The sequence below is a fragment of the Cervus elaphus genome, chromosome 2 (genome assembly GCF_910594005.1).
Source record: "Cervus elaphus chromosome 2, mCerEla1.1, whole genome shotgun sequence".
Classification (NCBI taxonomy): domain Eukaryota; kingdom Metazoa; phylum Chordata; class Mammalia; order Artiodactyla; family Cervidae; genus Cervus; species Cervus elaphus.
In genome coordinates this window covers 10,301,135-10,328,197 of record NC_057816.1, presented here as the reverse complement: position 1 = coordinate 10,328,197, position 27,063 = coordinate 10,301,135, and the positions used below count along the sequence as shown (strand labels likewise).

Here is a 27,063-nt window from a genome sequence, read left to right as displayed (position 1 = left end):
CAAAGTCAGGAACAGAACAGATCTGGTGGTTGCCAAGGACAGGAGGTGGGGGGAGAGGGGAGGAATGGGAGCTGGGGATTAGTCGATGCAAACTGGTATATATAGAATGGATAAACAGCAAGGGAACTATATTCAATAGCACAGGGAACTATATTCACTATCCTATGATACATCATAGTGGAAAAGAATATGAAAAATATATGTATCAATGAGTCACTTTGCTGAATAGCAGTAATTAACACAATACAGGAATTGAACTACAATTAAAAAAAAACATCACAGTGAGATATCACTTCGCAGCCATTAGGATGGCTATTATCAAAAAACACCAATGAAGCAAGTGTTGGCAAGGATATGGAGATATTGGAACCCTTGTGCCCTGCTGGTGACATTGTAAAATGCTGCCTCTGCTATGGCAGACAGTATGAAAGTTCCTCAAAAAAATGAAAAATAAGAGGGCTTCCCTGGTGGTTCACTAGTGAAGAATTCGAGGCAGGAGACAAGGGTTTGATTCCTGATTTGGGAAGATCCTACATGCCATGGAGCAACTAAGCCCATGTGCCACAACTACTGAGCCCACACGCTCTAGAACCCTGCGACGTGAGAAGCCACCACCGTGCAAAGTCTGTGCATTGCAGCTAGAGAGCAGCCCCTCTCTCTGCAACTAGAGGAAAGCCCGCATAGCAGTGAAGACCCAGCACAGCTAAAACTACAGAAATCAAAAATAGAACTACTATATCATTAAGCAGTCCCACCTCTGGGTAAATATCCGAAAGAAGTGAAAGCAGGATCTCAGAGATACCTGTACTCCCAGGTTCAGAGCAGCCATTATTTAATCACTAGCCTAGAGGTAGAAGCAGCTCAAACCAGCATCAACAGAGATAAACAGAGAGATAAAATGTGGTCTCTGCATACAGTGGAGTATTATTCAGCCTTAAAAAGGATGGAAATCCTGATGCAATGCAGGTGAACTTTGAGGACATTATGGTAAGTAAAATAAGCCAGTCATCAAGAGACAAAATGCCACCTGATTCCCTGGTGGCTCAGATGCCTACAATGTGGGAGACCCAGGTTCGATCCCTGGGTTGGAAAGATCCCCTGGAGAAGGAAATGACAACCCACTCTAGTACTCTTGCCTGGAAAATCCCGTGGACGGAAGAGCCTGATAGTCTACAATTCATGGGGTCACAAAGAGTCGGACACGACTGAGCGACTAAACTTTCCACTTAGAGAAAATCACTAAGGTAGTTATAGCCTGGTGGTGGCCAGGGGTGGAGGGAGGGGAGTTCTTTAATGGGTTCCTGGTTTCAGATATGCGAGATGAAATCTTCCTGGAGATCTGTTTCATGGCAATGTGAACATACTTGATGTTCCTGAATTGTCCAGTGAGAAATGGTTAGGATGGTAAATTTTGTGGTTTGTTTTTTAAACCACAATAAATAAAAAAAAGGGGGGGGGGGAGTAATGGTGCTGCAAAGGTCATTTAGTCCGATATTCCCAACTCAAAACTGAGGCCGAGAGGGGAGTGACTTGCCCAGGTCCTCAGCCCTGGTGAGATCAAACAGGAGAGGCTGGGAAGATGGGAAGATGTGACACATAGTATGAGGCCAGGGTGGGGCTGGGCTCAGGCTCAATGACTGTGGCTGGTGCTGGCTTTTAAGATGTGGCTGTCTGTGCCAGCGGCACTTAGCAAGACCTGAGTGGGTTATCTAGAAAGTTCGTTTGAGAGGAACAGCTCCTGTGTGGCTGATGTCAGCTAGCCTTCCCCTCCTAACTCCCAAAGCCCTGAGAGCCCCCGCCCCCTGCCTGCAGGTGCAGCTGTTAGGAGGTAAATGTGAGAAAGAAATCTAGATTAAAATCCCCATCTGCCACCACCTGACCCTGATTCTGCACAACTGAAAAGCACGGAAGGGCCTGAGGCAGCATCAGGAACTCAGCAGGTGGTGAGAGGAAAGCTTCTAGGAGGCTGACTGATGCCGTGGGCTCTGGGACGGGGTTCATTTATTCCTAATCTGGGGCCACTTTTTCCTGTGCGACCTCTTGGTGCCTCAGTCAATTCATCTGCAAGATGGGGAGAAATGGTACCTCACAGGGGTGCCCTGAGTATTAAGTGAATTTGTTCATGTTGTCGACTAAAAGGAGAAGGAAATGGCAACCCACTCCAGTGTTCTTGCCTGGGGAAGCCCGTTGACAGGGGAGCCTGGTGGGCTGCTGTCTGTGGGGTCGCACAGAGTCGGACGCGACTGAAGCGACTTAGTAGCAGCAGCAGCAGCAGCAATCGACTAAAAAATAAAGTCACAACTTGCAAGTAGAGTTATTTGGTGGGAATGCTTAGGACTCCAAGCCAGGGAGACGGCATCTCAGTAGCTCAGAGAAAACTGCCTCCAAGGAGGCAGGAGTGGAAGTCGGGTTATATTCAAATTTGCAACAAAGGGTACAAGCAGTCCAAACATTAAAGATCAGGTATCAAGTTAAGGTGGAGAAGGAAATGGCAACCCACTCCAGTATTCTTGCCTGGAGAATCCCAGGGAAGGCGGAGCCTGGTGGGCTGCCGTCTATGGGGTCGCACAGAGTCGGACACGACTGAAGTGACTTAGCAGCAGCAGCAGCAGCAAGTTAAGAAATTTAGCATTCTATGTATGAAAGTGAAGTCACTCAGTCGTGTCCGACTCTCTGCGACCCCATGGACTGTAGCCTACCAGGCTCTTCCGTCCATGGAATTTTCCAGGCAAGAATAACGGAGTGGGTTGCCATTTCCTTCTCCAGGAGATCTTCCCAACCCAGGGATTGAACCCCGGTCTCCCGCGTTGTAGGCTTTACCGCTTTACCATCTGAGCCACCAGGGAAGGGCATCACTGAATTCATTCCTTTCATACACACCTCAGCTCTCTGGGGCCAATCCTGTTTGCTTGTTCACCTTGCTTTTTGTATTCCCCCAGTTCTTCAGCAGTCACCATGGTGGGGGGGGGGGTGGTGGCAGCAATCGCTGGGTCGCATCCCCATTGACATTTGGAGGTCAGAAATCACTGATGGCTGTGACATTTCTAGTTTATTAACATGGCAAGAGGTATTTTCATTTCACAATGTAAAGGGCTCGGAACCCACCCCAGGACATAATAGTGCTCATAAATACTGAGCTACTGAGCCAGCACTGTGTGGGTCACATGCGCCTCCAGGCATCTTAGCATACTGTTTGCTGACCTCGCCTCATCTGGGCCTGACAACAGAAAATGCTATGCAGCTGCAGGCAGAGCGAGTCTGGGGTGGGGACCCTCTGCCAGGGCTCTTAAGTGTTGCCTGGTGTCTCCTTGGTTATGGGTACGGCTGGGTCAGGAGCACAGAAACTCGGGGCAGGGTAGGGGCGGCTCCAGGGCCCAGACCTCCATCCTCCTTAGTCCTCCAGCTGACCCAGGGTTGACCCAGGACACAGAGAGACTGTAGGCAAGAGAGGACATAGGTGACTCCATGTAACATGTCCTTCCCTGACACCCTCCATCGCCCTCCTCGCTTCACTTCCTCCATCTGCCATGTTGGATGTTCCCCCATGCATTATTTTTATTACCAGCCTCCCTGTGAGAGTCTCAGCTCCAACAAGGTACCCCCAGCACCAGGAACGGTGTCTGTGCATGAGCTGCCCAGTGTTTGTTGAGTGAATAAATGACCGTCTGCAACAGGAGGCCTAGCTGGCGAGCATCCCAGGGGGGATGGGGAGACAGAAGGTATTCAAATCACAAGTGGAGTGGAGAGGAGGGTCTGCGGCGGAGGGAGAATCGGGGAGGCAGGAGAGCAAGAGGGAAGAGGCTACTGGCTGGAACGAGTGACAAAGTGGGGGGCCTTGACCTACCAGCTGAGTGGCCCGAAGGTCTCAGAGAAGTCCCCTCGAGGGATCACCAGCCTCAGTAAATACTGACCCAGAAGCTGCCATGCCCCCCCCAAGGAAGGACACCCACATACCAGTAGGGAGGGGACCGGGTACCCCAAGACACCTCTCAAGGTCCACCATGGGGCTTCAGAGGCCTGGGCCACCCCCACTTTCTTCTACCTCTGACCACTACTGTCCCTTGACCAGGGTGGGGAAAACCAGGGTGACCACAGCCCCTGCTGTGCTGCTGGCAGACATCACCAATCAATCCTGCCTCCATCCTGTGTGCACCCGGCAGCCCTCGATGCCTTGACTCTGAGCTCCAGGCTTCCACGTGACACCGGGTGGAGGGACCTCAAGGGGATCTGCCCAGGATTCCTGGGGAGGCCGGGGCAGATTCCCCTGTTCTCCTAACAGCAGACCCCTCCTCACAAGGAGGGGGAGCTGGGGCTCACCACCCCCTCCCCAATAACCCACGGGCCCATGGAACACTGGGGAGGACTTCGGGGGGTGCTGCTTCCAGCAATCCCTTCAGGATTTGGGTTTAATCCCAAGCACGAGGGTGGGCAAGGAAAGGATTTTGTTTCATTCCTTCAGATGCCCAAGGCTTGGCCCAAGCCCCAGGGCGCAGGAGTGAAGGCGCGTGGCTGCCCAGCCTCTACCAACAAAGCCATCCTTTATTAAATAGACCGCGTTACATTCCATTCAGAGGAGGAAATTGGACGTGGTGAGGGATGTGTCCAGGTTGGCTCCCCGGCACCGTGTGGGGTGAGGAGGGGCCCGGGTCCTGCCCGCCCCACCCCAGGCCTGCATGCAGGGCTGGGCGATCTCAGCCCCCGTTGTCTGAATGGCCAGGCACAGCTGAAAAGAGGCCTGGGCGTCCTGTGGCCCATCTGTGTTTGACTCTGGGAGGACAGTGCCCCCATCCTCCCAGCAGGGCTGCGAGCAGGGCTCCCTGCAGCGTAGGGCTCAGCCGGCAGGGAGGGAGGGGGACGAGGGCCCGATCAATCTCTGGCAGATACAGGATGGAGTGGAAGACAGCCGGGGAGGCCCTGCCCGCCCCTCCTAACTCTGCTGCGCTGTGGGCACCTGGGATGGCAGGCCCACTAGGCCTTCGGTGGGGAGGCCATTTGGGGATGGGGTGAAGCATGGCCACTAGGGGGTGCTGGTGCCCAGGGCTTGCGAACTGGAAGGATGAGGACGATACCCTGGAGATGGGACCAGCAAGGCACCAGCAGGCAATAGCTCCTGGGATAGCAAGGGGGTGCTGGCTGCCCCAGGGGTCCCCTGCCAAGGCCTGAGCCCCTTTGCAATGGTTCCCAGCTCCTTGGTCTTTGGCGCTTTCTTGAAAGTCTCCTGGTGGCTGCAGCACTACTGTGGAGGAGAGGAGGTCACCTCCTGAGGTCCTGTCCAGGGTTGGACATTTGGGGCCGGCTCAGTGCTGCCTCCGAGGCCTGGCCATTTGTCCCTCCGTTCAGCTTCTGGCTCAGGGCTGGCTCCAGGACCCCGTCTGTCAGTCTGTCCTGGGGCAGGTGTTGTTTCCAGCTCAGAGCCGCCCTCCAGGCCTGGGCCATGCCCTAAGCCTCGTGGGGGAAGAAGCCTAGCTTGGCCAGTGACATCTCCTTCCGCAGCCTCGTGATCTCCCAGAACATGGGCTCCGCTGTAGGTAAAGAGAGAAGGTGGACAGCTCAGTGACCCCCGGGGTCACCTCAGGCAGATGGCCTGGCCCTTCCTCCTGGATTCGGGCACAGCAGCTGGCAGGCACCCCTAGGACTCCCCAGTCCCTCAGGACAGATGACCTCTGTGAGTGGCCGGACCTCTTAGAGGCTCCACTCTGAGGTCCTGCAAACTGTTGAGTGCTGAACGCCTGGGAGGCTTGAAGGTGACTACGGTCACTTTCATAGCCTGACACAGACATGCACGCACACACTGCCACACACTTAAGACAGGCTGCAAATGCTCTCCAGCCACCGTGAGCAGGGCCCATCCCCTGGCCTGGCAGAATGGGGGCGGGGGGACAGCGGGTGGGCAGAGGACTTGTCGGGCAAGGGTGGGGGAGGGTCTACAGAGGAATGTGGGCAAGCCCGTGTTCAGCCACCACTTGGAGGCCACGCGGCAGGGAGCTGATTCACAGGGGAGGCCCCACCCTGTAGGGCCTCGGAAGCCAGGCCAGTAACAGGGATGCTGTTCGTTCAGGCCCCGGGGGCTGGGAGAGGTTTCTGCACAGAAACCAGCAGGATCCAGGTATGCAGGGGCTTCCGGCTGGTTTTCCTGATGAGGCAACGCCCAGGAGGCTCCATCCGCTCTTCCTCTCTCCACCGGGCAACAGACGCTTCGAGGAACCCTTTGCTAATTCACAAGCTTTCCTCTCGCAGAGTCCTCCCTCCGAGGAGGGCAGCAAAGTGCTGGGGTGGGCCCGGGCCACCGCTGACCCGCCCCTCCCCGCCCCGCCGCTCCCGGGCGCCACCCCGATCAGCCACTAGGGGGCGCTCACCGTCCTGCCGCACCAGGCCTTGCTGGATGTAGCGGATGTAGGTGAAGAAGTTGCACACGGCCGTGATCTGTGGGCAGAACGGACAGGCTGTGAACCCCTTGGTCCCCGCCACAAAGGCCAGGAAAGATCGGAGACCACACTGGGAAGCCCCACGTCCTGGCAGAGTCAGATTACCGCTGGGCTCTAACGTTACAGTTAACAGGAGCAATACTATTACTCCTAATAAAAAACGATGCCGGCAACTATAGTGTAATCAAGCGGGCGGATCCGAAGAGGCCGACGTGCCTACCATTCCCATTCCACACGTGGGGGGAGTGGAGGCTGCGAGAACTACCGGACAACAACTGCGGGGGCCACGGAGCTAAGAAGCGGCTGAGCTGGAAGATGAAACCCCGGCAGGCTGCCAAGAATCCACGCTCCGTTGAGGGGCCTGCTAGGTCTGAATGCTGGAGGCCCCGGGGCATCCAGTCCTTAGGAGGTGCCATGCGTGATGCCAGGAAAGATGAGGGATCAGAAGCTGCCCACCTGGCTGCCCTGGATCCCGGCCTGAGGCCCCCAGCTTTGCCTAAGGCTGCTCCATGCCAGGCCCTCTATGGGGCACTGGGGACCCTGGGCCGGCTCAGATCTGATGCCGGTCACAAAGACTCAAACCCTAGAGAGGGTGCTGTTGGTGCCTCGCCCAGGCCCCCTCCCCTAGGCTGGGGTTCCACCTCCCCACAGCTAAGCGTGCTGGCTAATACCCCCTGCACCCTAGTACCCTCACAAACCTGGGCCAATGACTGGCGTGTGGAGTATAAAAGGCCACACCCTTGTCTCAGAGTAGAACCCACTCTGGGCTGTAGAGCGATGAAGGCAGACTCCAGTGGAGACCTCACCTTTGCCTGTCCCCGCTTCTGCCTCCCTCCCTCGCCTCCTGAGAATTGCACACTCTCTCCATCTTGGGCTCTGCTTCTAGGGAACCCAACCTAAGACAGGGTGGAAGACCGCTGGCAGCTGTGTTCACAACTGCCCCTACTGAATATGGAGTGCTTTGGGGGACGGACATCAAGTGGGGGGCGGGGGCACCAGCTGGGAAGTGGAGAAAGCTGTGGGAGGCGTGATGCTCCTCCTGGACCCTCAAACACACAAGAGCCCTTGCCAGGATGACAGAGTGGGTGCGCTGGGTTGGTGGCCCTGGCAAAGGCAGGGAGGTGGGAGAGAGGCCAGGTCAGGGGTTAACCCAGGGTGGCCAAGGCGCCGCCTGGGAGGGCTGCACAGGGAGGGGTGGGGCGGGCCAGAGAAGCTCGAATCCCAGGCCGTGGTGTTGCCTAGTGGCCAGTGGGCCCCACCAGTGGACCCCTGAGTAGGGAGGGGAGGAGAGCAGTGGTCCTCTCTCCCCAGGGCCGCGGTTTGGGGACAGAACTCTCTTCTTTCTATGGATTCCACACTCCTTGGTCTCCTCAGGGCAGGGTGGTGGTGGTGGTGGTGGCTTAGCTGCTAAGTCGTGTCTGACTCTTGCGATTCCGTGGACAGAGGAGCCGGACAGGCTATAGTCCATGAGATTCTCCGGGCAGGAATACTGGAGTGGGTTGCCATTTCCTTCTCCAAGGGATCTTCCCAACCCGGGAATCAAACCCGGGTCTCCTGCATTGTAGGCGGATTCTTCACCGACTGAGCCACAAGGGAAGCCCTTCAAGGTGGGGACCACATCCTAAAACTTCACCCCCTCCTCTCCCCTCCTAGCTCTGGCCAACACAGTAGACACACAGGCCTGGAAGAACCGATGTTCTAGATGTAATTTTGTAGGCCTGGGAGCGCCTGGCATGGATCTCCTGGTTGGGATCAGAAAGAACAAAGAGGGGACTTCCCTGACGGTCCACTGGTTAAGACTCAGTGCTTGCACTGCAGGGGGCATGGGTTCCACTCCTGGTTGGGGAACTAAGATCCTGCAAGCCACAGGGTGTGGCCAAAAAAGCAGAAAGGGGGCCCATGGCCACTGGACAAGACTCTGGACACAGACGCAGAGGGTGAAGGCTGCAGCAGAGACTGGATCCAGGCTGGGGAGACCCGAGGTCTAGGCTGAGTGGCCCAGGGTGCACCCCTTTTCCTTTCTAAGGTTCAAGCTTCCTCTCTGTACTGGGAGCTCAGCCCGCTGCTGGGAGGATTCACCAGTTCACCCATGCTGGGCTGCCCGGCAGAGGCCTCAGGACCAGATGAGCTGCCCTGGCTGGTCAGTCTGCTGCCCAATGATGGCAAACAGCCTACTTTAGTCCCATGAGGCACCTCTAGAAGGTCAAGGGGAGGAGATGGCTCCTCCAAGAGGGCCTTCCACACTGTGTGACCTTTACACCAAGCTTCAGAGTTTTCCACGCTTTCGTTCTTCCCAGTCTTCCTCACTGTCTGGGGTCCACCCATCCCACCCTCATCCCAGCTCAGTGACCTCATCCTGGGTCACCCGGCATGTGAGGGCAGAAGCTGGGATTCCTGGAGGCCCCTCGGTGCCCATGGCTGACTGTCAGACAAGCCTCAGAACCTTCTTTCTCCAAAGCCTGGGGCTAGAGCCAGGGGTCAGGCATGGAACTTTCCCCTGAACTCTAGTGTCACTGGAGTGATTAATCACACTATTCACACTCCCTTAATAGGTTACATTGAATGACAGAGGTGATGGGTATCACTCCCATGATTGCTTTTCAACAAGGAAGAAAATGACTACCTCAGTCCTTCAACCACAAGGAACTGACTTTTGCCAACAGCATGTGAACTCAGAAGAGGGCCTGGATCTCTAGAAAGGATGCAGCTGCTGACACAGTGACTGCAACCCATGAGACCCTGAGCCGAAGACCCTAAGCTGTGCCTGGGCTCCTGACCCAGGGAGTCTGTGAGATAATTAATAGATACTCCACTAAGTTTATGGTAACTTGTTACACAGCAACAGCAAACAAATACACCTGGCTTGGCTGTGTGGCCCAAGTCAGTCTCCGCACCTCTCTGAGCCTGTGCCCTGATCTGTAGATTGTAGGTTGTGCAGCCTGGGGTTCAGAGTTCCAGCCCAAGGAGCCCCTGAGGAACCAGATTACACTCCCACTGGATGACTCACCCTGGCCCGGGAGGACGGTGAGATGTAATAGTGGCTCTCAGAGTCCCCGAGCCGGATTCGGTGACGGCAGGCGCAGGCCAGCCCACTCAGGGCACATGTACTGTGAAAAAGCAGAGGGGGCCGTGGGGATGGCTGGGGCTTGCCCACCCAGTTCATGCAGGGAAGCAGCAGCAGCCAGAGAAGGCACAGGGAGAGGGCGGGCAGACAGACGTCAGAGTGGAGACTGGTGCCCTCTCTCCTAGCCCCAGCTTCCCAAGGAGCCTAGAGCCCAGCCAAGGAAAGGGGCAACCCGAGAAGTCCCCAGATGAGACTTTTAAGCCAAGCTGGACCCCATCTCTAACCCCCTCACCTCACCCCTGTTGGACAGGAGGGCTTGGTCAACCTCAGGCCAGGTATACCAAAGCTCCATCCTCTGCAGCCCCTAAAAATGCACACCCCCCTTCTTTCCTGGAACCCTGAGACCCAGTCACCCCTTCCTCCAACTAAGCAGGAGTCTTCTCTCTCCTCCACTTAGGTCACCAAGTCCTAGGTCCTGCCAGTAGGACCTTTGGCCTGGATGCCTTCACTCATTCCAACAGCTCTCTGCCTCATCTCTACCCTTCTTCTCCATGTTACAGCCAGGGGCTACTCCCCAAACCCACATCTAAACCCCCTACCGTTCCCTACTGCCCAGGAAACAGTTATGGAGAATCCCAACTAAAGCAAGGTTAAATAGGCTCCTTGGCTGCGGGACTTATCAGGACCTTTGCTGCCTCCAGGATCTGAACAGGGAATCCTCTTTTCAGGCAATGTTAATCGATGATCTGTGAAATGCTGGCTTTAGTGGGTTAAAGCCCAAACCTCATCTGAGGCCCTTCACACACTGGTCCCATATGCGCTCTGTGGCCTGAGCCCCAACTCTGTGCCTACCCACCCAATGGTGTTTTCCATTACTATTCCGGCTTCTCATACCTTTACTCAAATTCTGTTGCCTCTGTTTCAAAGGCCCTTCCCTGCTTGCATGCATACATGCTTAGCGCTCAGTCATGTCTGACTCTTTGCAAACCCATGGATTGTAGCCTGCCAGGCTCAGTCCACGGAATTCTCCAGGCAAGAATACTGGAGTGGGTAACCATTTCCTTCTCCTGGGGATCTTCCTGACCCAGAGATTGAACCCACATCTCCTGCACTGCAGGCAGATTCTTTAATCCCCTTGAGTCATCAGGGAAGCTTGCTTCCCTGCTTGGGAAATTTATTCATCCTTCAATACCCGGCTCAAATATTCCCCTCCGTGACAAGGCTCCCACTGTGGGCCTCCCTCACAGGCTCCAGTGCCTGCCCTCGCTCCAAGCTGGCAGCTTAGCTCTGACGCTGGCCCTGCCCAATGCCAGCTAAGAAGCAAGGAGGACCAGATCCCAGGGCCCTTAGGTCATTGTCAGGAGGTGGAGTCAACAAATGACATCACTTACGTGTCAATCGGGGCCCGGAACCCACTGCAGGAGAGAGGGAGTGGAGAGGGAAGCACGTCAGGCCAGCCAGGAGGGGGAGACCCCAGCTCCAGGACTAGAGGCGACATCTCGGCCACAGATGCCTCCTTGCCCTGCGTGGGGGCAGCCACTGTCCCTCTCTGGTCGGGTGCCCCTGCCCACCCTCGGGTCCCACTGCCGGACCCAGCATAGCAGCTCTGAGGTTCAGCTCTCCCCGGCCACCCGCTTGATGCAGCCCAAAGCTACTCCGGGCCGTTCCCAGGGGGCAGGAAGGTGCAGGGCGCTAAGCTTACTTGGTGCGACCACACTCGACGGCAGCTACCTTCACTGCGGGCAGGGTTTGCGAAGCCACGGGCTCGATGGTGAGCGTGTTGTCCTCCACGGCGGCCCGGACGAGGGCTGAGAGCTGCGGCAGAGCAGGGAGGCGAAAGGAGGCGATGAGGGGCTGGCGTCCGGTCACGGGGCCGGGACGCCCTCACCTCTGCCTGCCTCACCTCCTGCATGGTGAAGTCCAGGCAGGGGCCCACATCCTCCCGGTATACCCTTTCCAGGAATGGGGAGGTCTTGTCCAGGGTGGGCGATTCCCTCCAGGCCTGGAACTCCGCAAACAGGGTTGTGTCCACCTGTGGGGGCGGGGGAGCCGGGTGGGGGGTCAGGGCGCTGGTGGCGGGGGCCAGGGGGGGCAGCGTAGCAGTGACAGGCAGAGCCCAAGGAGGTGGGGAGCCAGGGAGGATGAAGCTCAGGGCCCGCTGGGCCTGAGGACGTGCAGGGGAGCCAAGTCCTCGAAAAGGACTCTTCTTTTCCCTCTGCACTGCAGAATTGAGATACGAACTCCCAAGTTTCACTTCCAGGTATGTTTATAGTTTCTTGGCACTAGAGAATTAGACGTGGGCCCAGGGTCTTGGGCCTCCCTTGTGGCTCAGCTGGTAAAGAATCTGCCCGCAATGCAGGAGACCTAGGTTCAATCCCTAGGGTGGGAAGATCCCCCTGGAGAAGGGAAAGCCTACCCACTCCAGTGATTCTGGCCTGGAGAATTCCATGGACTGTATAGCCCATGGGGTCGCAAAGAGTCGGACACGACGGAGCGACTTTCACTCACTCCGGGGTCTCACCCCAAAGACCCTGGCTGCCTCCTTGAGGAGGGACAGTTGAAGAGTGACTCTGCAGGTACCCGCCCGTACATGTGGGGACCTGCTGGGAGCCACGGCACACACAGGCGTGTGCACACGGAAGGGAACGTGCACAACTTGCCGGCTGCCCCGGGGGCACATGCAGAATGAGAGGCTGGGGGGCGGGGGGCGGCCCCCCTCCAGAGCCATTACCTGTCGGGAAAAGGAGAGGGAGGTAGCGGAGGTGAGGGCCACGGGCAGCTCCCCAGGCGGGAGCTGCCAGGCCGGCTCGTAGGTGAGGTGAGCCGCCTTGCTGGGGACCACGCAGAGGAGCAGGGAGAGAAGGGGAGGCAGCCCCGGCTGGGCCGGCAAGACAGACAGACAGACAGACGGATGCACAGAGAAAGACAGAGGAAGGAGACGTTAGAGGCCAGTCGGCAGCTGAGAGCTCAGAAGGGGGTGGAGAGGCTTGGCCTGGGAGTCCTCCCTGGAGGCCTGGGGCAGGATGGAGCTGGGGCCACCTGGGCCTCAGAGACCCCAGGAACCCGAATCCCACTACAGTCCTTGTGGGCATGCAGGGCGTTCACTGGGTGTTGGCCCTGAGCTGAGCTCCCATGGCCCCAGGAACCCGCATTTAAGCGAGGAGACTGAGGTGCTGACAGGGGTCCTGCTTGCCCAAGACCCACAACCAAGGACATCACAGCCGCTGTCCCGCCTGAACAGGGACCGCCCCCCCCCCATGCCCTCCTGAGGGTCAGACACCTCATACCACAAGGAACTCACTCGGCCCTCACGACCAGAGGACACAGAGGCCCAGGGAGGGCAGGACAGGCTCCTGGTCACACACTTGGGGGCAGGCGGGTCCCCACTGGGCACTGCTGTCTGCCTGACTGGGGGCGCTGGCTGCCTTTACCGTGACCACTGCCCGCTCGACGCCCCTCACCTCTTTGCCCTCCTTGTCCGGGGTGAGGATGTGCCCGGCAACGGGGCACACAGCGGGGCAGAGGGCGCTGCTGGTGCTCTTGTGGCGCAAGTGGCCCTTGCGGGGTCCAGCCTTGGTGGGGCTGAGCAGTTGCGGGTGGAGCTCGCGGTTGGGAGAGGCTGGTGTGGACGTGATGACCAGTGTCTTCAAAGCCGTCACCTCTGCCTGCAGCATGTCAATCTGGCCAGGATGAGACGGCCGTTAACGTCAGCCCAGGGCTGAGGCCACCCCGGCTGCCCTACCCCAGCTCAGGACTGCGACCAACACCTCACCCCACCCGTGACCCTTGGAACAGCCTCTGATGTAGGGGCTGAGATACCCATTTTACAGATAGGGAAAGTAAAGTGAAAGTGTTAGTTGCTCAGTTGTATCTGATTCTTCGCATCCCCATGGACTGTAGCCTGCCAGGCTCCCCTGTCCATGAAATTCTCCATGGCAAGAATATTGGAGCGGGTTGCCATTTCCTTCTCCAGGGCATCTTCCTGACCCAGGGGCTGAACCCAGGTATCCTGCATTGCAGGCAGATTCTTTACCGTTAGAGCCACCACAGATGGGGAAACTGAGGTTCAAAAGAGAGATACAGCCTGGCGAAGGTCATCCTAGAAACCAGGACTCTTGAGGTGCACGGGTCTGGGAGCAGGCTGGGCCTTCCAATGAGGGGTCCCCAGGAGTCAGAAACAAGCCTGGCCCTCACACTTCTGCAGATGGGCAAACAGGCTCCAAGGGATAAAGCTATTTGTCTAGGCTCACACAGCCAGTCTGATGTTGCTGCTGTGTAAAAGCGGTTTGGGAGGAGGGAAAAGAAGTTACAGGGGCCACAGGATCTTCCCAGCCCCTGAAAAGCCCCCAGCACGGTCTCTGGTGCGTGGAAGCTCAGCTAGAGGCTCAGATCGCTGGGCTCCCACACCAGCCGGCACGTTTCAGCGGGATTGTCTCAGACCTCTGCCCCTCCCTGCTGGGCCTTGGTTGGCCCATCCCTGCCGGCCCCCCAGGCCACGCCGGGGTCCGATGAGGTCTCAAAGGCCAGTGCTTGCAGGGCTGGCAGGTGGGCAGGAGGTCCGGCCAAGGAGGGCCTCACCTTGCCCCGGGCCTCCTTCAGCTGCTTTTCCGACGCCGCCTGCTTCGTGTTGGCCTCACGCACCATCCTATGGGCTTCCTGGGCAAAGGGTGGGCTTGGGGTGAGTTGGTGGGGGGGGGGGGCGCCATGGACGCCCAGCAGGCCCGTTCCCCACTGCGCCCCGGGCCGCACCTCGAACAGACTGGCTGTCAGCTCCTCCAGCTCCTGCTCCAGCTGTTCCCGCACCTTGGACAGCCGCTCACACTCCTCATCCTTCAGCTTCAGCTCCTGGGGAAATGAGGCCCCGTGCCCGGGGGGTCATCTCACACTGGCCTAGGGGCCCGAGCTTGCTTCCTCTTTGAACCCCAGCTGTCAGTTCCTTAGACCTTGGGACCGGTTTTCAGGGACGTCAAGGCTTATAAAGTCCTTTAAAAGTCACAGGAACTGGTTTTGTTTGCACTGCCCTCACGCCCAGCACAGGCCTGGCATGCAGGTGGCCTTGACAGGAGGGTGACATCTCTGGGTGCTGGGTGAGAGCCCGCGGCTACCGGCCGGCCCCTTGCTTCCCCCGGCCCCACCCCATGTCTCCCCCTGTCCCCCCGCGCCTCGTCCCCCACCCCACCCCGTGTCTCGCCCCGCCCCCACCCACACCCCCGTGTCTCGCCCCGCCCCCCCGCGCTCCCCACCAGCCGTGTCTCCCCCCGCACCCCCCACCCCGTGGCTCCTCGTTCCCCCCCCCCCCCGCGCCCCACGCCGTGTCTCGCCCCGCCCCCTCCCACCCGCCGTGCCCCGCCCTCAGTGCCCACCTTCTGGGCTTTGTGCAGCTCCTCCTTCAGGAACTCCGAGCCCTTCTCTCGGATCTCCATGGAAGAGCTGCGCAGGCGCGACACGTCCAGCTGGGTGGTTGCAGCGCCCTCCTCGCCTTGGGCTTCCTCCCCTGCAGGGGTCTCCGGCAGGCCTCCCAGGGACTCCCTGTGGCTTTTGCAGGGGCCCACGCTCTTCCAGGGGACTGGGACAGCTTCAAGGGGCGGCGGGTGGCCCTCGTCCGGGTGAGGCTGGCTGCAAGGCAAAGAGCAGATACAGGGGTGGGTCCTGAGGCCTAGAGAACTGAGCCCAGGGACCAGCCCTGGGCAATGCACCTGCAACCCGGGGCCTCAGTCTCCCCATCTGTAAAATGGGGCATCACTGAGGTAGTCACAAGGGCAGAATGACCAAGCATAGTGTCTCCTGGGGACAAGGACAGGACTCATTCACCTTTATCAACCACCCCCTCCAGCCTAGGACCACGTAAGTGCTCAGCACACAGCAGGTACTTGTTTGCCCAGCAGACACTATAAATGCATCCATGTTGACAGCCTGAGTTTCTCCTACAAAACTGGGACAATCCCAATGGCCCTACCTCAAGGGCACTGAATGGGTCAGTTCAGTCGCTCAGTCGTGCCCGACTCTTTGCGACCCCATGGACGGCAGCACGCCAGGCTTCCCTGTCCATCACCAACTCTCGCAGCTTGCTCAAACTTGTGTCCATTGAGTCGGTGATGCCATCCAACCATCTCATCCTCTGTCGTCCCCTTCTCCTCCTGCCTTCAATCTTTCTCAGCATCAGGGTCTTTTCCAATGAGTCAGTTCTTTGCATCAGGTGGCCAAAGTATTGGAGTTTCAGCTTCAGCATCAGTTCTTCCAATGAATATTCAGGACTGATTTCCTTCAGGATGGACTGGTTGGATCTCCTTGAGTCTCCAAGGGACACTCTGAATGGATCCATCTCAGCACACAAGACCTTTAAGTGGGAACTGCCTTCATTGCTAGCACTCATACAAATTTTATGCAGATTCAGTCCCATTTAGGGTGGACCATAGAGGAAGGACCCAGCCAAGGGCAGGCAGGGCCAAGACAGGAAGATTGTGCAAACGGCCTGGGAACGGCAGCCCCACTTCCTGCCTTCTGGACGGTGTAGAGGGCACTCCCAGCTCTCCGCTTGGTCTGCCTTGTGACCTCAGGCAAACAGCCCCCTCCCTCTGCCCGCCCCCACCCCTGCCCTCAGGACCCCCCCTCCCTGAAGCCGAAGACCCTCGAGGCAGTGGGAGGCGCGGGCCACCGGCCTCTGCCCCCGTGCAGCCCCCTCCCCTCCCTTCCACGCTGCCCCTTCGCAGCAGACCCTGAGGACGGAGGGAAGGAGAGGCCCCGACAGTGGCGGTCTGTGCCAAGACAGCACCTCTGGACTTGCTCACTCAGCACAAGCTGAGCCAGCAGCTTCTGAGCGGCCCTGACGGGGCTGAGGGTGGGGGGGCTGGGCTGCTGATAGCAGTGGGGAAGTGCAGGGGAAGGAGGCCAAGAGGGGCCCACACCAGAGAGAGGAAAGACAAGGCCCAGGGGTCATAAAATCCAGGACCGCGGAGGGGAGGGAAGGCAAGGCTGGGGTCTGTCCCTGCACCCTGGGACAGTCACTAGGCAGCCCCTGAGCCTCAGTTTCCCCTTAGGAACACCAGGCACCCAGGGACCCTAGCAATGAGCCCGTTCCCATCCCTCCGCATGGCCTCGTCCAGCTGCCCAGCCTGGCCTGCCATATGCTGGAACTGGCCCCGAGGTTCCTGGCTCTGGGTTCTGCCTTCTAGGGACAGGGGGCTTTGATGAATAAAGTGGGAATGCGCACCCACCACTCCATCAACAGTGTTTATGCCAGATGGGGTCTCTCCTAACACCCTTGTGTGTATGGGGGGGGTCTCGTTGGCAAGGGGGCCCAGGAAGCTTGAAGGGCTGTGGCAGTGCTGTGGAGGCCCCAGGCTGGGAGCTGCACCCAGGGGACTCATCACGGGGCACTCTGCCCATGTTATCTCATTTAAAACTCTCGATAGCATTCGTTGTATTGCCCCCATTCTACAGTTGTGGGATGATGCTCAGAGAGGTGATGAGACCTGCCCAGGGTCACACAGCTAGTGGGGGGCACTGGTGGGACAGACGGCTGGGTCTTCAGCCCAAGCCCAAAGCTGCCAGCCACAGCCGACAGGAGGCTGGGGAGCGGGTGCCAGAACCATGCATCTGCTTGGAGATCAAGGGCCACTGGGCCCCCAAGCAGTCAGGAGACTCCTCCTTGGCTGTGACAGAGAGAGCTGACCCATTTTTAGCCCAAACTGCCTCCCAGAAGGGAGTCCAAGACTGGGGGAGCTGTGGCTGAGTACACAGGCTAGTCGGGCACAGCGGGGTCCATGTCAGGTTCCAACCTGGGGTCCACACGAGCCCCTGGGAAAGTCACTGAAATTCTTTCAACTTAATTCCTTGCCTGTGGGATGGGGATAAAACCTGCAGGGGACTCACCAAGAATCCACTGAGGAAGTCACTGGCCACGGCCCCGGGGAAACAGTGGGGCTGTCTGCACCCACATTTGTCATGTACCCCACCACCCTCACCATTCCTGCCCAGGCTGTGTCCTGCATCTGAAACCCCAGACCCTGAGGATGCACCCACGGGGGGAGCCTGGAGACCTGGGGCCCAGCCCCACTTCCTCAGTTGAGAGGATGGCCATAATCACTCAGGCTTGGTGGCTGAGCCCACCTCGGGGCTGCCCACTACAATAGAACGAGCAAGAACTATAGGCCAAGGGCAGGGGGTGACTTGTAGGGACAGCACGGGACACAGGGCATGATCTCAGGTCTCAAGACACCTACCATCACCCTGCCACCACCCATACCCCCCGCCTAGGGGACAAAGAGAAGGAAATGGCAACCCAATCCAGTATTCTTACCTGGGCAATCCCATAGACAGAGGAGCCTGGTGGGTTATAACCCATGGGGTCGCAAAGAGTCAGAAACAACTGAGAATGCACAGGAGAGATGGAGGGGACCACAGGCCGCCAGCCTCTCCCACGAGGCCTGAACTTCATCCACCAGTGTGGTCTGGGTCTCTGGCCACGGGCTGGGGGTGTGTCCAGAAGCCACGCTCCCCCAGCATTTTCCTAATGGGCTCACCTGGCCTGCTGCTGGGGGGGATGGGCCCCTATTTTGAAGCCAGGGGAAAAGAGTGTCTCGGGGAGGCCTGAGACGGAGCATCTGTGATACCCACCCCTCTCTCCCCAGTGGAAAAGTCCACGAGCAAATCCTCATGGCAGAAAGTGTGGGGACAGCAGGACCACGCCATGGTCACCAACTTCCCTGTGCCTGGGCCCGGGGTGCAGGAGCAGGAGGGGAGGGGGGCCCACCCTGCACTAGAGTCTGCAGACCCTCTCCCTCACACTTGGGGCCATGGGGCCAGCTCCTGTGACTCAAAGTTCAGATGAAGGAGGGACCCCAAGCCCCTCGGGTCTACCTAAGCCAGAATCTGCTATCATCCATACACTTCAGCACGGGAAGGCCAAAAACTCAGGTGCAAGCACCTGTGGGGGTGGGGAGCTCACTCCTTGGACAGCATGGGTCACCACTTAAGTCCTTCTGCCCCGCCTCTCTGCCCCTAGTCCAGGTCCATGGCCTTCTCCTCAAACCTCAGCCCCCATATTCCCTGCAGAAACAGAGGTCGGTGTCCAGGACATGCCGCAGGGGCCGCTGGGAAGGGGTCTGCCCCGGGGGGAGGCAGGTAATGAGTCAAGGTCAGGGGTAGGTGGGGGTGGCCAACATCCCCCATCCCCAAGCCAGCTCCGCAGCCTAGAGCTCGGGGAGTTCATACAGGAAAGGCCCCGCTGGGTCACTTCCCCAGGAAGCATACAGGCGGTGGGGGCGGGAGAGGGGGGAGCAGTAACTGCAATCCTCAGTCCCCAGGCCACCCCTAGAGGAGCCAGCAGGGCTCTCATCCGTAACCAGAAAAAAAATGGCCAAATGAGGAGCAACCCCGGAGGCTATGGTCCCTAGTCACCCAGCAAGCCCTACCAGGCCCAGCCTGCCATGCGGTCCTTTTGCCCTTCCCCTCTCTGCCCACCAGTGCCCAGGTCACCTCTGTGAGTTAAAGACTAACAGGGCACAGTGGGTTCATTTAAACAATCAGGGGAGGTGCCAGCGAGGGAAGCGCTGAAAACCAGGGAAGGGAGATAGTTGGGACCCTCGCCTTCTGCCTGGGACCACGAAGCCCAGGCAGCATCTCTGTCTCTGCAGGTCTGGTCTACAGGAATCCTGACCCAGGCAACAGCCACAGCACAGCGGCCCGGTTAGGAAGCCTGCTCTGAGGACACTAAGGCTGGCAACCAAGTGACTCCCGTCCAGGGGCCAAGGGGGTCCTAGGAAAGGTTTCGCGTGTTGCCCAAGTCTTTAGCTCCAGACCCAGATCAGATTCCCAAGCTCCCGCTCACATCCACGCCAGCCCACTACTCCGTGTCTCCACGGGTGAACTTACGATGCTGCCACGGCGAGAGGCTCTCCCCAGTTCGGGTGAACGACGAGGTACCCGAGGTCCAGAGAGGGACAGTGAGCTGGCTGAACGCACACAGCAAGGAAGCGGCAACGGGGGATCTGAACCCAGAGCCCAGGCACTAGTGCGTCATGTGAACTGTCACCCAGAAGAGGCGGGGTGGGAGGAAAGGGGATGAATGGTGGTTTCAGAGAAGTGAGGCGGGATGCAGACGGGCTTTTGAGGAAGTTGGAGCCAGTGCCCCAGTGGTGCTGGGGATGGTGGTAGTGGTGGGGGGTTCCACCCAAGGCTGCTGTCCTAGCCAGGCAGGCTGCAGGCTAGGAGGGGACATGCAGAGAGGACACACAGACAAAAGACTTCTGGGTGGGGGGGAATCAGTGGGGGGGAATCCCAGGGGCTGGAGAGGGGGACCAAAATAGCTAACAGTAATTAATATAATTAAAAACCAAGGATGAGGTGAATGACAGCAGCGGTGCCCAGGACAGGAATGAGGAACTGGGAGGGGGTCTTTCAGGGAAGGAAAGGGGGGTGGCCGAGGCATTTGGGAAGTGGTGGCTGAGGGGAGGCACCAGCCCAGAGGAAGCAGCTGCAGCCCTGAGCCTGGACGAGGGGATGGGTGGCAGAGGAGCTGAGGGCCAGGACGGGAGGGCTGCAGAAGAATCAGAGAACAGGGTCACAGATGGGCACAGAGGAATGCCGAGACTTGAGGCAAGCGGGACCCCCGGGGTAGGAGACGGTGGGCGTGGACCACTCCGGGAAGGGGGACGCAGGTATGTACCGGGTAGGGAACAGGAGGGCAGAGGAGGAGGAGGAGGGCAGGGACAGCTTCGGGATGGTAAGCAGGCAGCTCAGAACACCCGAGGCAGGTGGCCCAGGCCAAGCCTCTCCCGGCCACAGCTCCAAGGCTGCCCGCCCAGCCCAGCCTGGATGTCTCCACTGGGAGCCGGCACAAGGCCTAAGAGGATGGAGGGCTCCCTCGACGACTGGGGCAGAGCAGGGCACACAGCATGTGCCGCACACTTGCCTGTCTGGTCCTAGAAGAAACGGATACCCCAAGGCCTCAAAGACACGACGCATATATATGAGCACCTATTCTGTGCCAGGCACGCCACCAGCCCACCCTCATGCAGTCGGCACAGATTCTGGCAGCAACTTCACCATGCCCCCTTCTCATCACAGCGGAATTCATTTTGCTTCCCTTCCCCCACTCAGTTGGGCACAAATCCCGTGCAGATGGGAGGACAGTCTAGGACAAGCAGGACTCTCTTGAGCATCTGAGCCCCACAGACTGGTGTGGGCTGATTAACAGCAGGAAAGCGATCTTCACCTGTTGAGGGGGGAGGTAGATAAATCATGGCGGGCTTCCAGGAGGAGGTGACAGGGACGGTTGTACCCTTTTCCCCTGCTCTCGACCCTGGAGCCCCTAGGCCATACTTCAGATGCCATCTCAGAGCCCAGAGCTCCCTGTGACACCTTAAAGCAGGACCTCACAGATCCAATCCCGTTAAGGTAGCCAAGTCCCAGAGCAGTTAGGTGACTTTCTCAAGATCACACAGCCCATCTCTAGGCCTGCAGCAAAGACACGGTCCCCCATCCCTGGGAGGCTGGGGTGGTCTCTCTCCCCTTCCTGGGCAGCACATCAGAGCCTGTCCTCCCCCAGGGATGGGTATGATTACCCCTATCTGGCAGATGGGGAAACCGAGGTGCTACGTGGCCACTTAGTGGCAGGAAACTACCCCAGAACCAGAACTCTGGCCTCTGATGACCAAGTCTCAAGCACTTACTGCTGTGTTAGCAGCAGAAGTATCCCAAGTATCCCACCATCCTCACCCCATCACTTCGGAGCTGGCTAGGCATCCAAGACTATGGGCATGGGACTCTGCGGGGGCGGGGACAGAGCTCTGTTTCAGGGGAGCCACCTCTGAGTTCTGAGTTCAGGGCCCACACTCAAGGAGTCCTAAGGAAGAGGGTCCACTCGAGCTCCTGTAGAGTCCGGTCACTGCCACCCACCCTGGAGGAGCGGTCCATGGTCCAGGGTCAAGAAGGTGAACTGGCACAATGACCAAGCCATTAACAGAGCAGTCACCCAAGACATGCATCTCAGTTGTCTTCAAGATTGGGGAAGCCAAGCCCCAGAGACATCAGTGGCTTAGCCAGGGTCATCGACTCCTCACCACCCCACCTAGTCTAGGAGGAAGGATCCCAGGTAGGGACTTGCCCAGAATTGTCACAGCAGCTCAATCAGTTACCTGGGCAAGCATGGTCCAAGTAGTATCCCTCCCCGCTGCTGCTGGGGTCTGTGATCTCCCAGGACAGCAGGCCCCCAGTGGGTGCTAGTAGCTTGACTCCTGATCCTTCAGTCCTTGCCTTCAATACCCGAGTGAAGGGTCCATGAGAAGGCAGTGCTCATGGTAACCCCCAAACTCTGCCTCTCGATCCCCAAATGCCTCATTCTGTCTCATGCTTTCCGTCTGCATCTATGAAGCACCTAGTATGTGCTCTGCATTCAGCTAAGCCCTGGGGAATCCAAGTGAGCCACACTGAGCATCAAGTGAGGATCAGCTGGAAAAGCCTGGTCCATCCAGAGGGTCCTGGGACTCTGATTCTGTCTTTAAAATGAGCATCCATCTACTGAGAGATCCCAGACTTGTTTGGCAGGCCCAGCCTGGATGCCTGCGGGAAAGGACACACTCTGGGCCTGGATCAGTCCCACCACACAACCTAGAGGCTCAGAGAAGCGAGGCCATATCCTCAGGATCACACAACTCCTCGGTGGCTATGTGTGTGCCTGGGTGCACCCAACGCAAGGAGTCACGAGCTCCCTCCACCCAGGCTCCTCAAACACGGTTAACCCCCGGCAGGCTCACCCTAACCTCTCCAACTGTCAGCAGCCCACCTCAACCTCCTTCTCCCTGAGCTCAGTCTCCTTCCCCCAGGGCGCAATTCCAAAAGAATCCACGCTCTGCCTAACTCTCTCCCTTTTAAAAGTTCTCACGCCTCTCCACACCTCACCCCTACAGGAGCCCATTCTCTCAGAGCCGCTTTCTGGAGATAACTCCCCCCTCCCCCCATTCCTCCCCTAGCATCTCAGCTCCAGCTTTGCTAGGTACCATGGAGTAAAGTGGATCCAGCCTACATCAAACTCCCAGCCCGCCAGCCTCTCCTCTGGGGCTTCCCTCACTCCCCAGCTGCGACTGGGAGGAGCCCTGTCCTGGGACCACCCATCTGGCTGGTTCCACCCAGGAATACCAGCCCCTCACCCCCACCACCTCTGGCCACATCTCCGCCAAGACCTGGTCTCTCCAGGCTCATGAGGAAGAAGTGTTTACCCCACTTGGTGAGAAGACCATGCAGTCTTTCTGCACATACAGGGAAGGGATCCCACATCAGGTCACCCAGGGACCCTTGAGCATCAGTGAACAGATATGGGTACCAGAGCCACTACCCAGGGCCCAGAGTCCGTGCTGCCGGCTGCCAGCCTGCAGGCAGGTCCCAACCCACACCTCTGAGCCCAGACGCTTCAGGAGCCCCAGACGGAGGTTCACCAGCTTGCAAGCCAACTTAACACAGACCCAGTCCCCCTTTTCCCAAATGCACTGTGTTTCAAGGGTTCACCCAGCCTGGGCGGGGGGGGCGGGGGTGGAGGCGTCCTTCCTCTAGGTCTTTTCCCAGGCTTACTCCGGCTTGCATTCCGCCGCCCACTCCCTTCCCCCAATCTCACTTGCGCTCCCAACTAGCTCTGAGGAGTTGGTGCCATCACTTCAGGACGGTCTGCAGCCCACCCTTCACACTCCCTGCCCCGCAGAGAAACCCCTTGATCGCTCTGGGCCGGGTGTCCTTCCACCCCCAGTCGCGGGCAGGTATGGGGGCGTGGAGCACCTCCCGGTCAGGGTGCACACACGGCAGGGACGCCCCCCCCCCCTCGCCTACTGTCCCACCCCCGGAGGCAGCCGCGGCCCAACCCAGCGGGGACCTACCCGCTCCACATCCCGGCGCCTGGGGGCCCGCCGGGCGTAGGTTCCCTGCGCCGCCGCGGCGATCTCCGCTAGCTCCTCGCGCCGTCCCCGCCCGCCGCCGACTCCGCCCGGGGCCGCCGGGCTGCCCCACCGCCTGTCACTGCTGCCCGCTGCCTGTGGGTCTGCGCGGCCCGGGCCCCGGGTCCCGCCGCGACCCTGCCCTCGGCGGTCACGTGGCAGAGGGGTGGCCCGAGGACACGTGCCCGGCCCCGCCCCTCCGGCGGCCGATGCGGAGAACTCGCGCGCGCTCCCGGCCTAGCCCGGCTCCGGCCGCCCGCCCGGGACTGACCGTGCGACCGCCCGAGGCGGGGAGGAGCCGATCCCCAGCACCCCGCGGCCCGCGCGGCTCTCGGATGCTCCCAGCTGACTCCGCTCCGCCCAGCGCCCCGCAGCACCCTCGCAAGACCACCCTTGCTCAAGCACCTACCATGGCTCCAAGCTTTCAGCTCGCGGATTCTTAGAGGACGCCCTCCCTCCCCCTCCCTCTCACCCGGCCCTCTGGCCATCACTCCTTCCCTGGGCTCCTGGCTCTGCAGCAACATCCTTCCTGGTGAGAAGGGGGGCTCACCCCAAAACCAGTTTTCTCCCTCCTATTAAGTGCTTCTTCTGAGGGAGGCCTCACCTTTGGCCCAAGTCTCCAGCCACCTCCCCCCACCCCCAAACTAGGGGGCCTCCCTTTTTGTTCTGAACAGATTCTGCCCACCCCTGCCTCTGCCCACCACCTACTTTCTGGGGGAATAGGACCCACCCACCCCTCCCCCAACACATACACCTGTCAGGTCCCTCATCTGCAAATTCCCTAAACATTGGTCTAGCCTGTCCCTCAACCCCTCTGTCCCTTTGTCACTTATCTGGAGCCCTGATCATCGGCCTCGACTCCAGCCTGGGGCTGATTCCTTGAGAGCATAACCCCACTTCTTGTGCCAGGGACCGTGGCTCCCACCCTCCTTGTCTAGAGGAGGCCTGGGAGACTGGGGGGGAGCTATTTCTCTTTCATATTGCTAGAACTTGGGGCACTACCCTTAGACCCAGAGCTAGGGCTGGGGCCCCAGGCTTGAGTTTTGTTGGGTCTTCCTCTGGGGACACATGTTGTTCATGCATGCATTCAACTCATTGGACTCAGTGGAAAAGACCCTGATGCTGGGATAGATTGAGGGCAAGAGGAGAAGTGGGCAACAAAGGATGAGATGGTTGGATGCCATCACTGACTCAATGGACATGAGTTTGAGTAAACTCTGGGAGTAGGTGATGGACAGGGAGACCTGATGTGCTGCAGTTCATGGAGTCGCAAAGAGTTGGGCACAACTTTGCGACTGAACAACAACAATGCATTCAGCCACCCCTTCTGAACACAAACTATGGGCCATATGAGAGCTGGGGAGCGAAAAGGAAACTGCATAAACCCAGGCTCTGTCCTCCTGGGGCGAGGAGGAAGACAGTCCTCAGTATACATGTCCTCAGTATTGTGGCAAGATAGACAGTGGGGACCTGCACTCCCAAGGCACACCTTGCAAAGTGGATAGTGTCTTAGTTCAAAATAGAGAACAACAGTCTACTGGAACAATGGATCCAGTGGTTAAGAATCTGCACTTCCGCTGCAGGGTGCATGGGTTCCATCCCTGGTCAGGGAACTAGAATCCTACATGTTGTCTGGTCAGGCCAAAATGAAAAAAGAGAGAGAGAGAACAGTCTTCCTTTCCTAGGCGGGCAGGACTAGGAAGGAACAGGAACAGGACTTGGTGAGTGGAGGGCAAGCCAGACTCGATGCCTTGCTCTCATGCCCCCTGGCACCTTGTGCAGTGAACCTGACTTGTGCAGTCCTCTGTGACTTTTTCATTCTGCCCAGATCTCTCTCCTTCACTCTGTAGGGCATTCATTTCCACAACTGTGGTTTCCCAAGGGCAGCGACCAGCTCCTCCTTGGGTCTGTGTTTCTCCACCCACCGCAGTCCAGCCCAGGGTCTCACCCAAAGCATCTGTCATTATGTTTGTTGACAAATCCTTCACCAAATAAGTCTTGAGCAACTGCTGTCCTCCTGGACCTTGCTCTGCTCACTCTTCAGGGGAGCGGGAAGAAGGACACAGAAGGAGCTCTGGACAGGGAGCTCACCCTCCAGGTCTTCACAAGCCCCGGCAGGAGATAAGACCTGGTCCAAGTCGTGGTAACCCAGACTTGTGGGAGATAACGGGTGGAGGGGCTGTCAGCCCAGGGCTACAGCCCCAGGGAGAGAGTCTTCAGCTGGGGAGACCCTTGAGCGAGGTTTTGAAGGACAAGTGAGGCGTCACTGTCACCACCCTAATTACCAGCCAAAAATACCCCATGATCTATGCAGCTGCTTAGGACTCCCAAGGCCTCACTAGCTCCTCCAATGAATGTTCCTTGGTTGAAAACCATGGGCTCAGAGAAATTAAGGAACCTTCTGGATGTCACACAGCCAGGGAAGGAAGGGCTATGGCCCCTTATGCCAGTTTCCTGAAAAGACAGTCCAGAAACCAGAGGGCTCTCTGGAAGCAGCAGCTCCATGCTATCGGGCAATGAGGGGAGCCCATTAGATGCCTGGCAGCCAGTGGAGAGGGAATATAAAAGGTGTGTCCTCTGCCCCCCAAGTCACTGCCTTCCCCCAAACGCCCCCTCTCACCCCTGCCATCCGCAGCCTGGCAGCCCTGGCCACAGACCCCATCCGGGAGAGACTTGCCGGGATGACGTAGGCCCTGGATCTAGACTTCAGTTCACTGTGTGACCGAAGATGGGTGTCTTGCCCTCTCTGAGCCTCAGATGCTACATCTGTACCACAAGTCAGAGGACACAAATCAGGGCCCTCCCTGGTGGCTGACCTTGTAGAAGGCTCCTGAAATTCCTCCTAGTTCTATGCTTGCCAGGAGGCACTAGTGGTAAAGATCCCGCCTGCCAATGCAGGAGACGTTAAGAGTTCAATCCCTGGGTCGGGAAGATCCCCTGGAGGAGGGCGTGGCAACCCACTCCGGTATTCTTGCCTAGAGAATCCCACGGACAGAGGAGGCTGGCGGGCTCACAAAGAGTCAGACACGACTGAAGCGACTTAGCAGCAGCAGCCCCTGTGTGGAGCCCCGCCTCTCCCCCTCCCCCAAGGCCTCTGCTGAGTGGCGAGATTCCCACTTCCCCAGGTCACTAGCTCACCTGTCTGTGTCCCAAGGCCGATCTCCTAAGTTCCCCTCGAGTTCAGGGCCCAGACCTGATGGAGCGTAGCGGACAGTCCCTGAGCTCACTGCCAGGAACACAGGACAATTTCCTCGGGCCGGGCACTCAGCAGGCTTCTCTGCGGGGTCCATGGCTGGAGGGCCAGACCCAGGGTCCCTCTGGAGTCGGCCGGGCAGGGAGGTGGCAGGAGCCTTCTCCCCACCCCCAGGCTGAGGCTCACAGTAACCTTTGCTATCTCTGAGGAGCAGCGGCCTGTGAGGGAGGTGCCTCTCCGACAGGCCTCTATCTCCTTAAACCCAGTAATTATTAACTCCCATGGCTCAGCGGGCAGCGGACGATGCCGGGCTCTCCTCCCAGGGAAGGTTAGATACCTCAAAGGGAGGCGGGAACCTCGCTCTAGCGTGCCCACGGCCCCCGGCTTTTCCAAGGCCCATGGCTGGGGCAGTCTGTCCCCTCCCTGCCCAGGTTGGCAAGATGGAAAGAGCCTGTCCAG

At 58.6% G+C, this 27,063-nt stretch overlaps 1 protein-coding gene across 7 annotated transcripts; it reads right to left on the bottom strand.

The window, feature by feature from the left end:
- Positions 1-4,521: 4,521 nt before the first annotated feature.
- On the bottom strand, positions 4,522-26,785 carry RAB3IL1 (RAB3A interacting protein like 1). 7 transcript variants are annotated; one of them, XM_043872134.1, is made up of 12 exons: positions 26,550-26,781; positions 14,853-15,105; positions 14,239-14,334; positions 14,068-14,145; positions 12,951-13,169; positions 12,221-12,367; positions 11,393-11,521; positions 11,192-11,304; positions 10,881-10,904; positions 9,433-9,532; positions 6,357-6,423; positions 4,522-5,522 (listed from the first exon to the last, which is right to left on the bottom strand). In XM_043872134.1, the coding sequence occupies exons 1-12, from the start codon at positions 26,699-26,701 to the stop codon at positions 5,440-5,442; spliced, it is 1,461 nt and encodes a 486-aa protein (XP_043728069.1). In that variant the 5' UTR covers positions 26,702-26,781; the 3' UTR covers positions 4,522-5,439. The 7 variants fall into 7 exon arrangements, with proteins under 7 accessions (XP_043728069.1, XP_043728084.1, XP_043728076.1 ...); XM_043872149.1 differs by lacking the exon at positions 26,550-26,781 and adding an exon at positions 23,355-23,656; XM_043872141.1 differs by lacking the exon at positions 10,881-10,904 and having other exon boundaries at positions 26,550-26,785.
- Positions 26,786-27,063: the final 278 nt, after the last annotated feature.

What these genes read in the sequence shown, in the direction of transcription:
- RAB3IL1 (XM_043872134.1), bottom strand. Translation starts at nt 26,701, where the DNA reads ATGGACCCCGCAGAGAAGCCTGCTGAGTGCCCGGCCCGAGGAAATTGT. An exon ending in TGGACTTCACCATGCAGGAG is followed by an intron (nt 11,305 to 11,392) that starts GTGAGGCAGGCA and finishes GCTCTGCCGCAG; the next exon opens with CTCTCAGCCCTCGTCCGGGC. An exon ending in CACCGTCCTCCCGGGCCAGG is followed by an intron (nt 6,424 to 9,432) that starts GTGAGTCATCCA and finishes TTCTGCCCACAG; the next exon opens with ATCACGGCCGTGTGCAACTT.